The sequence below is a fragment of the Lissotriton helveticus genome, chromosome 1_2 (genome assembly GCF_964261635.1).
Source record: "Lissotriton helveticus chromosome 1_2, aLisHel1.1, whole genome shotgun sequence".
In the NCBI taxonomy this organism is placed as follows: Eukaryota; Metazoa; Chordata; class Amphibia; order Caudata; family Salamandridae; genus Lissotriton; species Lissotriton helveticus.
The window spans coordinates 422,165,315-422,184,063 of NC_136058.1; the positions used below are offsets into that span (position 1 = coordinate 422,165,315).

An 18,749-nucleotide genomic window follows, 5' to 3' on the forward strand; every position below is an offset into this window, starting at 1 on the left:
TAACCTCAGTTTACACAAGCACGCTTATGTCTCCGCCTCTTGTGATTCAGAGGAGAGAAAACATTGTATTTCAAAAATAAATGAAAATGTTCTTCTCAGATATCATTACAGCAAAGACACTGGATTAACATCGACAATATAGAAAGATTTTTCCCACCAACTCTGTCTCTTGGGTTGATCTATGTTGTTTCCAAGTGTGCCAGACCTCCAAAGTTAATGGTGTACCTTTATGGGCCTCACCGGAATAGGAAGCTTAAAAAGGGCCAGTGTTACACTATTGATAATTCATAAACTACCCTAGCATGTTTTAATCCCTGTTAATTAGTTGTATAAAAAATGTACCTCACTTGTAAGTACGAATCCCCAAAGACCATATCACTGCTTTTAAAACTCCTAAATTAAATGCGATTAACTGCAGTTAGAATGAGCTTAATTCTACTTGAGAGAATCCTTGTGGGCATAACTTGGAAAAATGTAATCCACGAGGGGCATCTTAATAAAAACAAGGGGCACCTCAGTGAAAGTTTACAAAGACAAGTTAGATAGGCTGGCTTCAAAGGTAAGACCTTTGATCTCCAAATAAAAGCTATAATTAGTTAAATGCAAATGTGAAGAATAGCTTTGGCAGCGTAGTTTAGAAGTTAATGTTGAGTTTTAACAAAAACAAGTACAGACTCCGGAATCAGATTCAGTCTTAAGATGGCATGTATCCAGGAACAACCCCAACTTGGAGATACAAACTACTCGAATAAGAGCAATGAATGTGAGAACAGCTTTAGTTATCAATCCCACCTCACTGAACACAAGAGAACTCACACTGGACAAAAACCGTATCAGTGTCCTGAATGCCAGAAAGGCTTAAGTCGGAAAAGCGATCTCATTCAACATGTGAGAATCCACACTGGGCGCAAACCTTATCACTGCTCGGATTGCAAAAGAAGCTTTCGTTTTTTAAGCAGTCTCACTCGACACAAGAGAATCCACACTGGGCAAAAACCTTATCTGTGCACTAAGTGCTGGAAGTGCTTTAGTCAGAAAGACCATCTCATTTAACATGAGGGAACTCATACTGAGCTCAAACCGTATCACTGTTATGAATGCTGTAAAAGCTCCAGTCAGAAATCCAGCCTTACTTTACATGAAAGGATCCACACGGGGCATAAACCGTATCAGTGCTCTGAATGCTGGAAAAGCTTCAGTCGGAAATTCAGCCTTACTTTACATGAAAGGATCCACACGGGGCATAAACCGCATCAGTGCTCTGAATGCTGGAAAAACTTCAGTCGGAAAATCACTCTCACTCACCATGAGATCACTCACACTGGACATAAACTGTGTCAGTGCTCTGAATGCCAGAAAAGCTTAAGCAAGAGAACCAAATTAATTCAACATGAGAGAACTCACAATGGGCAAAAACCTTTTCAGTGCTCTGAATGCAGGGAAAGCTTCAGTCAGAAATCTGGTCTCGCTCGCCATGAGAGAACTCACACTGGACTAAAACCGTATCAGTGCTCTGAATGCTGGAAAAGCTTCAGTCAAAAAGGTAATCTCACTCAACATGAAAGAACTCACACTGGACTAAAACTGTATCAGTGCTCTGAATGCTGCAAAAGGTTCAAATTGAAACACAGTCTCACTAGACATGAAAGAACTCACACTGGAGAAAGACCTTATCAGTGCTCTGAATGCTGGAAAAGCTTCAGTCAGAAAGGAAATCTCACTCAACATGAAAGTACTCACACTGGACTAAATCCGTATCAGTGCTCTGAATGCTGAAAAAGGTTCAAATTGAAACAAAGTCTCACTAGACATGAAAGAACTCACATTGGAGTGCTCTGAATGCCAAAAAAGCTTCAGTGGGAAATCCATTTTATTTCAACATGAGAGAATCCATACTGGGCAGAACCCATTTCAGTGCTCTGAATGCTGGAAAAGTTTCGGATTGAAACAAAGTCTCACTAAACGTGAGAGAACTCACACTGGAGAAAGACCTTATCAGTGCTTTAAATGCTGGAAAAGCTTGTCAGAAATCTGGTCTCACGAAACATGAGAAGACACACACTGGACAAAACCTTGTCATTGGTCTAAATGCCAGGGAAGCATCTGCTGGAGACTCGGTTTGATTCAACATGAGAAAATCCACAGCGAGCGAAAACAAAATTATCAGTGCTCTCAGTGTGACAAAAACTTCACTTATAAAAGTAACCTCTCTAAATGACAGAGACAATGTGGGAGAGTAAAAGCTTCTCACTGTAAACCCTGAAGAGGAGCTTTCAGCATCACAAAACCTTTACATGAAGCAGCCACAAAGACATCAATCCATTGATCGTTCAATAAACTGTTTACTGAGAAAAGCGCACAGAGAGAGATAGAAAACTGTGAATTAACCTCATTCCTTAGTGACCATTCAGTGTGTTTTGCTCCCTAAGTGTTAATAAGCCATAGCTCCAACCCACAAGGTCAAGTTGATTCTGAACTTTGAGGCCACGCCCCCAAGGACCTGGAATCCAAGTAACCTCAAACTGCTTCCAGCCTTAATGAGCCTCACCAGGGCGCTGCAGCAGGAGTCCCTTTCTCGTAGGTCTCCATGGGACCAACGTCTGTTCATCCCTGTGCAATTTGCGACCGATTATTGAAAAAAAACTAAAAGTGATGGAAGGACTGGTCATTAATCTCAGCAACATCCCACCACATCATTCTCCAGTCTCTGTGCCACTAAAGACAAGACCAACCATATGCAAACCATTCTTGGCCCCACCCTAAATAGTCCTAATGACTTCTGTTCCGAGGGGACACAGCCTCGTATTACAAAGATCCACTTTAGCAGCCTCTTTCCATGTCCTTTTTTGCTAAAAATGGAACCTGCTGCTCATCTGCTGAGGACAGTTTCACGGCTTTAGAATCACATCAGATACATCCAAGAGAGTGTCACAGATAGTCTGAGTTGTACCTTTTTAGTACTACTAAAGAACTACAAAATGCGATTCAAAAACTACGTATGGTCGTTCTGCCTCTCCTATCTTTTTCTGTGTGGAGTTGTCTGCCCGGCTTCACATTTTCCGCACACGTAAGTATAGTTTTTAGTAGTAAATGAGGGAGGGACAGAGGGAGTGGCTGTAAAATGGGAAATACTTATGAATAAAGGGGAGGGGTTCAGGCAGGAGTAAGGAGGCATATAGGGAGGGGTTTAGGGAAGGACAAGCACTCACCCACTAAAAAGTAAGCACATTGTTGTTTACAAACAACAACTCTAAAGTCACTAAGCCATAATGTCCCTAAAACAATCGTAAATGCTTGTGCAGCTCTCCCCAGCACAGCGAGATAGCCCCTGCTACCGTATTTACTACTTTCTCAGAAAATCACCCCATAATGCCTTTTCAGGCCTTGCTGTTTAAACACTTCTTGGCCCATTTCTCTGCTTGTGGTGGTCCCAGGATGACGGGACCACCACCAAAAAGTCAACACAACAAAGCCTTTCTTTTAAAGGTACTGTCCTCACCCTAAGTTGGCGGGACTCCAAAATGATCACCTCCCCTGGATTTCCTTGTCTTTTTTAGCTCTCCCACGACTGTAGCTTTTACACTACGGCCGGTAGTGTTTCAACCTCTAGGGGCCACATGCATGGTAATTTAATGGCATTTAATCAGACCTGGAAGGCCTGGAAATCCACAAATGTGATGTTGATCTTATGCCCTCTAGGGGCTGACTATATGGTTGCAATGCAATGCTTTTTCAATGTGATGCCTTCAATGGGTTGGTTTTACCATTGCAGCTTTGATATCAAACCCATGAAAAAATTATCAAACACAAGGTTAATTACTGATAAATTCTTAATGGGGTTACCATTATGATTGCAAATGTTTTATTTATTATCACAGTAATGTTAATGATTTTTGCAAAAGGTATTGTGTTTATTACAAAACAAATGATTGAACTAATGTGAGATGTTTGGGTGACCCTCTAAGGAGTCCCCAGTGATTATGCAAAGGTATGTTCCATTTGCCAATGTACATATTTGTAAACTATTGTGTAGTATTTAGTAGTGTGTGTAATACATGTACTTCTTTTTTTAAAGAAAATTTACTGATTGGACAATCAGTTATTGGGTGTTGTCATTGCGTGCCAGTGATTGGTGAATACTAGCCCACACCACCTCCCTTGAGTAGGCCTTGGACTGCTCCGCCAGCTAACCTGTGAGAGTCAAGCACTACAATAGGGTGTTTTGTTCCCAGTGAAGACAATTGTGGACAAATCTTTAGATAAGCCTGACTGCTCTGTCCCAAGTTACCGGAGGGTGAACACAGGTTATCTTTTAGTGTGTATCTAGCTTACCCTGTAGAGACCAGTGGTTCCTGCCTGGCCTGGGTGCATACCTCAGCCAAACAGGAATCCCATTTCTAAAAATCTAACAACCATCTTAAATCAGCTATTTAGGGTCAACGAGGTTGAAGCCACACCAGCAGATCTTTGAGCAAAGCAACATCATAGCAAGTGAACATTACATGGTCTTTGAGTCAGTGACCTCACATAACCTTTGACCAAGTGACATCACAGGAATTCACATCATATGGTGTTTCTTATACATTTCAGTCCCTTATTGCATGTGGTCTGTAATTGGTGAGATATTTATAGCACCAAATAAAGTACAACTCTACCGAGTCAGAATTTTGTCAAGTGTGATAAATAGCATCCAGTGTAAAGATTTTTTCATACCATGTTTGTTACACACATTTTCAAATCATGAGAAGGTGAAAAATCCTTAGCTACAAGAAACTCACATTAAACCTGTAGCAGTCGAATTGCCGAGACCTATTGGATTTGTCAATGCTTGTTAGGTCTCTGCCTCCATTATTTTCTAAGGGAGGGTGTTGCATTACCAGTGGTTAGCTATGCGTGGAGCTGCATTTTCTATTGCTCCACTTTGGCTGCAGTAAGTTACATTTGTAAATTTGACTCCACCTCTTTTTAAGCGTGTGCAGACGTGCAAGTCCACACTTTTGAATAGCGGAGACTGAATCAGGATGCCCTGAACCCTGCTGCTGGCCCCTGGCCCATAACGTACGCTGCACTTTATTGAGAGTGCCTGGAGGGGCTTTAAAAGCATTGCGGCAGTCCCGCAGCATCGACGCGCACAGGGCCTGGCTTCGCCCGTCATAGATCGTCATAGATCGTCAGAGGCCGGGCTGGGCCACCCCCCTAAGGTTGGACTGCTATTTTATTTTATCGGATTGTGTTTGGGGATCTTGACTTTCCTTTATGTTTGCTAGGACACAGTAAAATAATGGGTAAAAGTAAGACAGGCTTCTCACCCACCATCGCCCCAAGAGTGGGAGGACAAAAATCCTTGATGACCTCTTTGACTGGTGCAATGGGGGCCATTGAGGAACAAATAAATAGAGTCGAAGAGACTCTTACCCAAGGCAGGTTGGGTACCCTAACTGCAAGTAATACACGTGTTAGTTCCCCATATAAATCTCTTACTGCAGTATGTGATGGGCAAGCTGCCCAGGGCGTTGAGGATAGGTGAATACAGGAGACATCAGATTATATATATGTGAGTGACCCAGAGGATGATCCCCAACCGTCCTCGAAACGAAGTAAGAACCCTGATGTATCTGTGGGGATACAATCAGTAAACCATGCTGGGAAGTGTCCCGTGAGCCTAAGTAAAATGACGTTATCTAAGAAAAGGAAAAATACTGGTAAACAATTAAAAACAGGCGAACCTAGAAGGTCTGTTAGCTCAGGAAGACCCACCGTGAACATGCTAACTGAGGGTCAAACGCTTGAAATTGATAAAATTACGAGGAAAATTGATAATATATATAATTATGTGGTTGGTGCTTTGGGGAAATTAATAGAGAGAGTGGCTGTTATAGAGGGAGGTTTAAGCAGAGACAGTAGGGTTACCGCTGGGGGTGTGAATACACAATGTAATGCTAACCATCCCTGTATCTCACTCTTAATCCCGCATGTAGGGAACCATTCCCTCAGTATTGTACCCGTAGAAACCTCGAGCACAGATCCCATGTCTGGTACAACAAGATTGGCCACACACAGATCAACACCTCCTTGAAATAAATCGCAAGTTAATAATGATCATAAAAAGCCAATAATAGATAAGAAATTAGTCCTAAACATATAGTACCATCAATAATGGGTGGGGACAACCCCAACGGAGAAGTGAACATTAAGATCCCAGGAGGGGGACAGGAAAAGAAAGGCACAGTTAAGGCATACAAAATAGTTTGTTGGAATATTGGTGGGCTATCCACAAAAGTAAGAGACCCTCAGAGGTTAACCTTTGTAGAAGAATATTCTATAATCTGTCTACAAGAAACCTGGACAGCTAAGGAAAAACATATCCATGGCTATCGAACTTTTCATACACCGGCAGTCATCAGTGAGTAGGGGCGTAAAAAAGGTGGATTATGTACTTATGTCTCTAACACTGTGGGGGTGGCCAACTTGAAACTTACAATTGAGACTGATTATTACCAGATCCTAGTAATGAATATGGTAGGACACTGTTCAGTGTTACTCAACTTCTACAATAATATCCCCAAAATTCAGACAATGAGTGTGCTAATGAATTTACGTCAAGCATTGAGTAATTTGGAAGACAAGATGTCTGGTGATATGTGTATTATATGGGGGGGGAGGGTGATTATGACTGATTCTTGTGCCAACATAGTCAAAGGGGTATGTGTGGCCTAGGAAAAGACAAAGAAGATACACTGGCCCATTTTTCACATATAACACTGGAGGATTTGTTAAATAGAATTGTTTTTCAGTTTGACTTGGGATATGCCAACGAGTTGTGTACTCCCTTAGTACCTTTTGAGCCTACCTTTAATTCTAGAGGTTGTAATTCAATTATTGACTTTGTTCTAGTGTCAAATAGGTACTCAAGAAATGTCCGTACTTTTGAAACACATTGTATTATATTGAGTGATCATTATCCAATCAGTAATGTTTTCAACCTAGAGACTTATGATAGAACCAAGAAGAATAAGGGTTTACACTATAATTTTAATATCAATCTTCCCAGCACAAACGGGTATTCTTTAAATTGGTCAAAAGTGGATCCCATGGTTTTTATTAAGCAACTTGTAAAAAAGGTCCAGAGAAGATCTTGAAGTTTATCTTTCTGAGGAAAGGGATGACGAAGATGTTCTAAATGCCTTCCTTAAAATTACCGGAGAGGTACAGAAATGATTAATTAGGGAGCAGAAACGGGGAACGCACAAGACACAGGGCTGGTTTGATAGGGAATGTAGTAAGGTGCACATCAATTTGAAGAAAGTTTTGCATAGGGAAATTAGAAATAGGGAGGAAATAAGACAGGCTAGAATTACATATCGGCAGGCGATAAAAAAGCGAAAGGTAGAATTAAGATTGGAGGCGTGGCAGACGCTACACCAGGCATGTTTAAGAAAAGATAATAATAGCTTTTGGAAAGCGGTTAATGCACCATTGTTTGCTAACAGGGATACTGACATTGTAGATATTGCCATTACTGAGGATAAATGGGTCCAGTATTTTACTGGTCTCTATAATGATGAGATCAACAGATATGATGAGGCATCCTCAGTAGTTACGGTGACTGATGATAGTGTACAGTCTACAGTATTTCCCAAAGATATTTGTTTTTCTTTTGAGGAAGTAACTAGGGCCATAAATGAGAGCGCATCTGGTAAAGCACCGGGCCGGATGGCGTTCCTGTATATAAAACTAATATTGAGCTGTAGGCCCCACTTTTAACTAATATTTTAGCTAGGTGTAGTCGACACGTTTCATTCCCACATGGTGGGACGCAATAGTGATCCCCATTTTTAGAAAAGGGAGATAGAAACGAACCAAGGTGCTATTGTTCAATTTCCCTGTTAGATTTCCTCTTGAAAGTAGTAGGGAGGATAATTCTAAATAAACTACAATTATGGCCCAATGAGACAGGAGTGTTATCTAATCTTCAATATGGGTTCCGAGCGGGGCTTGGCACGATGGAGCAAGGACTCAATTAACCCTTGACCATGCTCGCAGGTCAGGTCGCTCCCCACGCCGCACGGCTTCTCATGTGCGCCCGTGTCTCCTGCCTCGTTGCCGCTGCTGCCGTGAGTTCGCCTCTGGTGAGCTCTTGAGCTGCCCGCATTGTGGTTTCTGTGCATTGCTGTAATTACTGTATTTTAGTTGTTCTTAATGTCATTTGTATTCTGCTCTTTGTTTTGCGCCCCGTTTCTGTACCCCCCCGCTCCCCGCTTCCCGCCGCAGCCCCCTTCTGACTTCTGCCTTCTGCCTTCTGTGCCCCACCCTTGCTGACGCCCATTGGCTGCCCCGCTCCTGCCTCCGAGCTGCTCCTCCCTCCCACTCCGCCTTTTATGGAGAACGCCGCGCGGAAGCGATGCGGACGCGCGCAGTGGGCGTGCCGATTGCGCACCGAAGGCGCACCAAAGGCAAGCCAGTCTGCGCTCATTCGCACCTGGACCGCGCCCAGCGCCAGAACCCCAGGACCCCGCACCTCCCGCAACACCAGACTCCATTACGACGCCAACACCCTCCACTCTCTCAACACAGGCCAAGACCACCTCGGCTTCCAGGCTGCCCCGAAACGCACTCACGGACCCTTCTCCTGCCGCAACTGCAGCTTCTCCTGTGATAGAACCACCAAGCCTCCAAGGACCGGACCCAACCACCTCCGCTGCATACTCCTCAACACTAGCTCTGCACGCAAACACGCCGGCGAGCTCTGGGACCTACTCGATACAACGGCTCCAGACGTAGCTTTCCTGACCGAGACCTGGTGGAACGACTCCTCGGCACCGGACATCGCCATAGCCATCCCAGACGGATACAAGATATCCCGCAGAGACCACACCCACGGAATCAGAGGAGGAATAGCCATCGTCCACAAATCCACACTCCAGATCCACACCCTCGCAGATGACCCTCTCAACTCCGCCGAACACCTCCACTTCCGGATCCACACCGACCCCAAAACCACCCTCAGAGGAACACTCGTCTACAGACCTCCAGGAGCCCGGGCCCCGTTCAGCGACTCCATCGCCGACCTCGCTAGCACCCACGCACTCGCATCCACAGACTACATCCTCCTCTGGGACCTGAACTACCACCTCGAGAACAACAACGACACCAACTCAGCCACCCTGATTGACAACCTCTCCAACCTAGGATTCCGACAACTCATCACTGAGCCCACCCACGCCGCTGGCCACGCGCTCGACCCCATCTTCTCCACAAGCACCCACGTCGCCTTCAACCACACCACTGAACTCCACTTGACCGACCACCGATGCATCCACTTCACATTCAAGAAGGCAACCACGCACCACCGCACCCAACAGCTGCCCCGTCGCTGCTGGGGCAAAGTCACCAAGGACCAGCTGACCTCCACCCTCGCCCTGAACCCACCTAGCGACCCCACCAACCCAGACACCGCCACCCGGAGCCTTAGACAGTGGGTCGAAGACTGCGCTAACACACTCGCCCCGCTTAAGAAACCCCCCATCAACCACCCCAGCAAGAAGACCGCATGGTTCACCAAGGAATTCCGGACCTCCAAACACACATGTCGGAAGCTAGAAAAGAAATGGCTCCAAGACCGCACGCCGGACAACCACACTGCCCTCAAAGACAGCACCCGCAGACAACACCAACTCATCAGAACAACCAAAAGATCCTCCTTCAAAACCCGCCTTGACAACAACGCACACGATTGCTAAGAACTCTTCAGCATCATGAAGGAACTCTCCAACCTCAGCGCCAACACCAACGACATCCAGCCCTCGCAAGAACTGTGCGACTCACTGGCCACCTTCATCCACTGCAAGATCATCAACATCCACGACAGTTTCAACGTCCCGCCCGCCCCGACCACGACAGACCTCACCCCGAACGACACCAACCTCCTGACCTCCTGGGCCCATATAAACGACGCCGAAACACGGAAGATCATGAACTCCATCCACTCAGGATCGCCAGCAGACTCCTGCCCACACCACGTGTTCAGCAAAGCAGACACTACCATCGCACCCCAACTACGAAAGGTCATCAACATCTGCTTCAACTCAGCGACATTCCCGGAAAGCTGGAAACATGCCGAAATCAACGCCCTCCTCAAGAAGGCCAAGGCAGACTCCAAAGAACTCAAGAACTTCCGGCCCATCTCCCTGCTCCCCTTCCCGGCGAAGGTCATCGAGAAGATCGCCAACATACAGCTGACCCGCCACCTCGAAGACAACAACATCCTAGACCCATCGCAATCCGGATTCAGACGGAACCACAGCACCGAGACAGCCCTCATCACCGCCACAGATGACATCCGACGCCAACTAGACAACGGCGAAACCTCTGCGCGTATCCTCCTGGACCTGTCAGTCACCTTCAACATGGTCTGCCACCACACACTAAGAACGCGCCTCCAAGAAGCCGGAATTTGGGATAAAGCCCTGGACTGGACCTCGTCCTTCCTCTCTGGCAGAACCCAGAGAGTCCGCCTCCCACCCTACAGAGCCGAAGCAACCAACCTCATCTGCGGCATACCCCAGGGCTCATCCCTCAGCCCGACGCTATTCAACATCTACATGGCCCCCCTCGCACAAGTGGCCCGCCAACACGACCTGAACATCATCTCCTACACCGACGACACCGAGCTCATCCTCTCCCTCACCAAGGACCCTCACACCGCCAAAACCAACCTCCACGAGAGTATGAATGCCGTCGCCGAGTAGATGAGTAACAGCCGCCTGAAGCTGAATTCAGACAAGACGGAAGTCCTCATCCTCGGCCCTACCCCGTCCGCCTGGGACGACTCCTGGTGGCTGACTACACTAGGAACAGCACCGACACCCACGGACCACGCACACAACTTGGGATTCATCCTCGACTCCTCCCTCTCCATGTCCAAGCAGGTCAACGCCGTCTCCTCCTCCTGCTTCAACACCCACCGCATGCTTTGCAGGATCTACAAGTGGATCCCGACCGAAACAAGAAGAACAGTGACACAGGCCCTCGTCAGTAGCAGACTGGACTACGGCAACACACTCTATGCTGGTATTCCGACCAAACACCTACAGCGACTACAACGCATCCAGAGTACCTCGGCCCACCCGATCCTCCCCTGTCGCAGCCACATCACCCCCCACCTAAGAGATCTGCACTGGCTCCCCGTCAACAAGAGGATCACCTTCAAGCTCCTCACCCACGCACACAAAGCGCTCCACAACTCCGGACCAGCGTACCTGAACAGCAGACTGAACTTCTACACCCCCGACCGCCAGCTCTGTTCTGCAAGCCTCGCCCTCGCCGCCGTCCCTCGAATCCTTCTCCTTCCTCACTGCCAAGACCTGGATCACCCTCCCTACCCACCCACGGCAGACCAGACCCAGGACCTGCTCACATTCAGGAGGCTCCTCAAGACCTGGCTCTTCCAGCGCTAGCAGCAGCCCCCCCCCCTCCAGCACCTTGAGACCCTCACGGGTATGTAGCGTGCTTTATAAATACTGTGATTGATTGATTAAGTAAATATACATTAGCAAAGGAGGGGACACTATTTTTGTCATTCGTTGACCTTAGTTTAGCGTTTGAAAGCGTAAAACATGAAAAGTTATGGTGTGTTCTTAAAGGGATGGAAGTTGATCCACCTTTGCTTTTATTTATAAAGGAATTGTACAGGGAGGCAGGAGCAAGTGTTCAATTTGGGAGGCAGGGAAGTGTTCAGCTAAGTTTCAAATGAGAAAGGGAGTGAGGCAAGGCTGTGTACTTGCCCCCTTTCTTTTCTCATTATATATTAATAGTCTTGGCCAATATTTGATTGGACACTGACAGGACTGTCCGATCATTAAAAATACACCCGACCCATTTTACTTTATGCGGACGACGTGGTTATAATAGCGGATGCAAATAGGGTTGCGGAGAACTGTCACTCATTTTGTTAATTTTAAGCAAGATAGGGGTCTAAATGTGAATATCAGTAAGACTTACACAATGAATTGTGGAATAAAATGACCAAAACATTTGAAATTTGTATTAATAATAATAAAATTGAAAGCACTGACAAATTCTCCTACTTGGGGATTAACTTTGATCGGACAGGGTCTTGGACTGCCGCTATTCAGGCAAGAAAACTAATGTTTTCCAGAGAAATCGGTGCAGTGATTAATTTTTCTAGGAAAGTAGGCTGTAGACCTGTCCCTGAGTTACTAGCTATTTACAAATGCAAATGTCTATCAACAGCTATGCACGGGGCAGGAATATGGGGATTTGCTACTATACCTTGACTTGGTTATATTAAAAAAATGGCGAACGAAATCGGCCATCCTGAATTCGTTGAAACACAGGAGACCATGGTAACAATCCCTAGAAAAACCGTAAAAGCAGATTGTTTGACCTACCTAGAGAATAAGCGTTGGCTTCAAGAAAGAGATTTAAAAAAAGTCAGGGATAACCATTTGATGACAATTCGCCCAGGTATACAACCCTATTTGGAACAGGTACAGGGAAGCTTTGTTCGCATGCTTTTTTCGCTTTCGTTTTTGGACTTTCCATAGATTGATTACTTTTCCAGAAATTAATGACTGGTCGAGAAACTTACTCCCATGTCCATGTGATGACATTTCAACCCAAACCACGATGCATAGTATTTTATTTATTTTTTAAATCTATACATTTCCTAGGAAAAGGTTTTTAATACCAATTTTGAAGAGTATGGATTTAGGACAATGCAGAATAGCTTACCTGAAGTTACAATCTTTAGAAAATCAATTGATTATAATGGCTATTTCCTTCTCCCCTCTAATCACACGTTGACTGTCTTTGTTAAGGACCATGTGCAGAGCTCTGATGCCTTCCAGTGATAGTCATAGTATGTTAATAAGACATATATATGTATATAGAAGGTGAAACGTGTTTACACTTGAGTAGCTCTCATCCCTCTTACATTGTGATGTGAGGAGCTACGTTCAGTATACTGGTTTCCATTTGTGATTCAATGTTGTGACCTGATAAATCAGACACATGATCTCTTAAAGGGTCTTCCTGTTACTCGGTGTGTAGCTTGTAACCAGCTGGAGCTGTGGCTGGAAGAGCTAAAAGGTACCTATGGTATTTACGGATCGGTATATAGAGCGTTGAAAGAGGACAGAGATCACACCAGACTCCACATGACGTGGTTCAGATGTCAGCAGGAGTATGGTTGGCAACGGGGCGCCGAGAACATTCTGTAAAACCTAATGTATCACGGCGGTTGGACTGAATATCCATCACGCTGCAGATTGCCAGATCCTGGCTTTATTTCATCACATAGCTCCTCTCCCTGTTTAAAGCTCCTGTGCGTCGTCTGTGACCAGGCACCACCAAGCTCACATCTCCCACAAATGTAGAGGAGCCCTAGGCTCCTATCTTCCTCCCTGTGTAAACACGCTAGTTTGCCGTCTCTAACCAGGAGCCACCAGTCTTGTATGTAAATGAGCATGTGTGCCATCTGTAGCCCGGCTAACTTGTGCATATGTACACAAGCATCAGGCTAATGTGACTCCTCACCGTGTAAACAAGGTTGTGTGCCGTCTGCAACCAGAATAATTATACTTTTGGTAACCAAGCTGAGGTGTGGTGCCCTTTATGATCGAGAACAACTTCTCCTATTTCTCATCTCTATGTAAAGAACATGGTGGCACTCTGTGACCAGGAATATTCAGGCTCCTATCCTCATTATGTAACTCGCCCTATTATGTCAGAGGATAAGTCTGTGATACATAAATGCTATGGTGTTAGTGCACCGCGAGTGTTGATGGTCTCCGATAGCACCCAGTGATGAACATCTAAAGCAGACAGGCTACACAAGTGGTAAAGTACCCTCTGTCATACATTATACAGATATTGCAAGTCACTAAGTGGTTCTGTGACCATGTAGAATAACGAGGCTGACGACAAAGCTCCTTGTTAGGGTCATGGAACTCAGAGATGGTTTAAAATATCCTTTTAAATAAGCCTGAACAGTGAGCTCCGCTCAGTTTGCGGAGTTTTCTGCAATCCACGGAGCACGCGGAATTTCACGAATCGGAGTTTTTTCCACGCTTGTGCTCATCAGCGTCAAGTAGGTGAGTTGAGTGAGGAAAATCAACCTCCCAGCGAGATTTTTTCCTTGCTCGCCAAGGTCTAGTTGGTGAGCGCGAGCGAGGAAAATCAACCTCCTCTCGAGATTTCTGAACACGTGTGGTCGAATTTGTCAATGCAAGTGGTCACAGCAGGTCGCGACCACTCACATTGAGAAACCTTCCGTTCGTCTTGAGAAAGCTGCAGCTGGAGTAGAAAATCTACGTGCGCCCTCTTTCCCTGCATATGGTGCTGTTCGCAATGATTTTACAGTACTGGTCAAACACCCGGCACTCAAAATCACCACGAACCACATGACCCTAACGCACTCCGCCACTCGCAGTACTCTGAGTAGCGCAGCAGAGTTTTTTTGTCACTTCGCTGAGTTCCCATGAACTCTGCCCAGGCTTACTTTTAATGCTCATCAGGCGGAATTTTCTAACTCAAAACTCATCGGCTAGACAGATCAATGCGCCTTTTATTGTGGGTGGGAAAGCATAGTCAAGCGATGCTTGCAAAGTTCAAACTTTCAAGGATGAAAGTGTCACAATCTTGTCCTCACCTTATGACCGGCAAGGGTTGGATTTCAAACCCCCTGGTGCAAGGACTCATTTCAGTGCACCAATATGATTAGAAAACCACTCTGAACTTCGACCCATACACCACCCACTGAGCAGCACTGTGCAGGAAGTGTTTTCGGGTTATCAGTCCCACTAGGTGAGGTCAGCGACAAAATGGGACTCCAACACCTCTTTCACAAGTGAATAACACGCTCAAAATTGCAATAACCTGAGACGAGCTGCGCAATGCTGTTTTACGATTAGAAGTATGCATTGTCACATTTATCCATCAAAATGTATCCTCCTGGCCAATGCCCGATATATATCATGTAACTCAATAAAATATATTGTTAAAAAAAAATTGCAATAAGAAACATGGGATATGCTTAAAAATGTTTACTTCTAAAACCCAAGCTTAGTGTATTTAATATGAATAGTAACTAAACAGAATGTGAAAATAAATGCAGTAGTGCATGACATGGTTAGTTAAAACAAAATGAACATTTCTAACATGATTTGCAGGTTCTATCATCCCGCCATCCTAACTCTGTTTCCAAGCTCTGTGCTAAAACTTAGCTCAAGCAGTAACTAGAAAGCTGTAAACCGAGTTTCTTAAGATCGATCGCACAGCATACCTTCTGTCGTTGTTTAGCTATTCTCTATCACAGCTTTGCCCCTGTATGATAACAGTTTCTTAAGATCGATCGCACTGCATAACTTCTCTCTGTTGAGCTATTCTATATCACAGCTTTACTCTGGTATGCTAACAGTTTCTTGTGATGGATCGCACACCGTACCTTCTCTCGATGTTTAGCTATTCCCTATCACAGCTTTGCTAACAGTTTCTTGTGATGGATTGCACAGCGTACCTTCTCTCTGTGTGAAGCTATTCTCTATCACAGCTTTGCCCCAGTATGATAACAGTTTCTTGCGATGGATCGCACAGCGTACCTTCTCTCTCTGTTTGGCTATTCTCTATCACAGCTTTGCCCCAGTATGATAACAGTTTCTTGCGATGGATCGCACAGCCTACCTTCTCTCTCTGTTTGGCTATTCTCTATCACTGCTTTGCCCCAGTATGATAACAGTTTCTTAAGATGGATCGCACAGCGTACCTTCTTGATCTGTTTAGCTATTCTCTATCACAGCTTTGCCCCAGTATGATAACAGTTTCTTAAGATGGATCGCACAGCGTACCTTCTTGATCTGTTTAGCTATTCTCTATCACTGCTTTGCCCCAGTATGATAACAGTTTCTTATTATGGATCGCACAGCGTACCTTCCCTCTGTGTTTAGCTTTCTCTATCACAGCTTTGCCCCAGTATGATAACAGTTTCTTAAGATGGATCGCACAGCATACCTTCTTGATCTGTTTAGCTATTCTCTATCACAGCTTTGCCCCAGTATGATAACAGTTGCTTAAGATGGATCGCACAGCGTACCTTCTCTCTCTTTTTAGCTATTCTCTGTCACAGCTTTGCCACAGTATGATAAGTTTCTTAAGATGGATCGCACAGCGTACCTTCTATAGGTGTTTAGCTATTCTCTATCACAGCTTTGCCCCAGTATGATAATAGTTTCTCAAGATCGATCGCACAGCGTACCTTCTCTCTCTGTTTGGCTATTCTCTATCACAGCTTTGCCCCAGTATGATAACAGTTTCTTGCGATGGATCGCACAGCCTACCTTCTCTCTCTGTTTGGCTATTCTCTATCACTGCTTTGCCCCAGTATGATAACAGTTTCTTAAGATGGATCGCACAGCGTACCTTCTTGATCTGTTTAGCTATTCTCTATCACAGCTTTGCCCCAGTATGATAACAGTTTCTTAAGATGGATCGCACAGCGTACCTTCTTGATCTGTTTAGCTATTCTCTATCACTGCTTTGCCCCAGTATGATAACAGTTTCTTAATATGGATCGCACAGCGTACCTTCCCTCTGTGTTTAGCTTTCTCTATCACAGCTTTGCCCCAGTATGATAACAGTTTCTTAAGATGGATCGCACAGCGTACCTTCTTGATCTGTTTAGCTATTCTCTATCACTGCTTTGCCCCAGTATGATAACAGTTTCTTAATATGGATCGCACAGCGTACCTTCCCTCTGTGTTTAGCTTTCTCTATCACAGCTTTGCCCCAGTATGATAACAGTTTCTTAAGATGGATCGCACAGCGTACCTTCTTGATCTGTATAGCTATTCTCTATCACAGCTTTGCCCCAGTATGATAACAGTTGCTTAAGATGGATCGCACAGCGTACCTTCTCTCTCTTTTTAGATATTCTCTGTCACAGCTTTGCCACAGTATGATAAGTTTCTTAAGATGGATCGCACAGCGTACCTTCTATAGGTGTTTAGCTATTCTCTATCACAGCTTTGCCCCAGTATGATAATAGTTTCTCAAGATCGATCGCACAGCGTACCTTCTGTCTCTGTTTAGCTATTCTCTATCACAGCTTTGCCCTGGTATGCTAACAGTTTCTTGCGATGGATCGCACAGCGTACCTTCTCTCGGTGTTTAGCTATTCTCTATCACAGATTTGCCCCAGTATGATAACAGTTTATTTAGATCCATCACACAGGGTACCTTCTCTCTCTGTTTAGCTATTCTCTATCACAGCTTTGCCCCAGAATGATAACAGTTTCTTAAGATGGATCGCACAGCGTACCTTCTTGCTCTGTTTAGCTATTCTCTATCCCAGCTTTGTCCCAGTGTGATAACAGCTGCTTAAGATGGATCGCACAGCGTACCTTCTCTCGGTGTTTAGCTATTCTCTATCACAGATTTGCCCCAGTATGATAACAGTTTCTTTAGATCCATCACACAGGGTACCTTCTCTCTCTGTTTAGCTATTCTCTATCACAGCTTTGCCCCAGAATGATAACAGTTTCTTAAGATGGATCGCACAGCGTACCTTCTTGCTCTTTTTAGCTATTCTCTATCACAGCTTTGTCCCAGTGTGATAACAGCTGCTTAAGATGGATCGCACAGCGTACCTTCTCTAGGTGTTTAGCTATTCTCTGTCACAGCTTGATTCCAGTAAGATAACATTTTCTTACGATGGATCGCACAGCATACTTCTCTCGGTGTTTAGATATTATGTATCACAGCTTTGCCCAGGTATGATAAGCAGGGCAAGGCTGATGGCCACTCCCAGAGCCCGTCTCCCACAAACTGAGGTGACTTCTAATACAATAGTTCCATTGAGAAGCCTGTCTAGTATTGGGGGTTCATGGTGTGTCTAGTCTGAGACTCATCACGTACAGGAGCAAATGGCACAACAAGTGTATTGCCAAATTGAGGGGGTGGAAGTTGTATCTAGTCTGATCCTCCCCCATACAGAGCTGAAGGGAACAATAATTGGCATAGTCACCTTAAAGGGACAAATGCTGTGTCTTGTCTTATCCTCACTCCGAACCGAAACTACGGGCACAAGAAGTATAGTGCACCATCACTGAGTAAGTGAATCTGGGATAAATGTAGCCTCGCACAACCAACTGAGCATTCCTGCAGGTATGGTACTTGATGTCAAAAGTTTATTGTCAGCAGTTTATGCCATAGCAATAACAACATTGATAATTACAGCACATAAATGAATGGTGCATAAGCAAAGTTCATATAAAAACTACTACACTTTGCGAATCATCCATGATCTGACGTAAAATGCAAGGGCAAACGAATGACATCCATCCCTATTAAAACCAATCAATCAGATAGAGCGTCATTAGATCTTATAAAGCGTACCAGCTAACAAGCACGTGCCTAGATGCAGATACCGGCGTCTATGTCTGCTCGTTGCCTACTCAGAGCAAGTAAACCTGCTAGTAAGCCTGACAGCTGTCTTATAAACAACAGAAATAAAAGAAGAGCACAAGCCTGTTCTGGGTGGTGCAGAGGACTTGAGGCCTGTCCAGGGGTGCAGAGGAGGTGAGGCCTGTCCAGAGGGTGCAGAGAAGGTGAGGCCTGTCCAGGGGGCAGAGGATGAGAGGCCTATCCAGGGGTGCAGAGGAGGTGAGGCCTGTCCAAAGGTGCAGAGGAGGTGAGGCCTGTCCAGAGGGTGCAGAGAAGGTGAGGCCTGTCCA

At 45.2% G+C, this 18,749-nt stretch overlaps 1 protein-coding gene across 1 annotated transcript in view; it reads left to right on the plus strand.

The window, feature by feature from the left end:
- The first annotated feature begins 688 nt into the window (after positions 1-688).
- LOC144804866 (uncharacterized) overlaps positions 689-18,749 on the plus strand; it is a 76,386-nt gene continuing 58,325 nt past the window's right edge. The window contains exons 1-3 of the mRNA XM_078671932.1: positions 689-1,022; positions 1,110-1,613; positions 7,491-7,629. Coding sequence (XP_078528058.1) covers positions 700-1,022; positions 1,110-1,613; positions 7,491-7,629 — 966 coding nt within the window. The 5' untranslated portion in view covers positions 689-699. The remainder of the gene's footprint in view (positions 1,023-1,109; positions 1,614-7,490; positions 7,630-18,749) is intronic.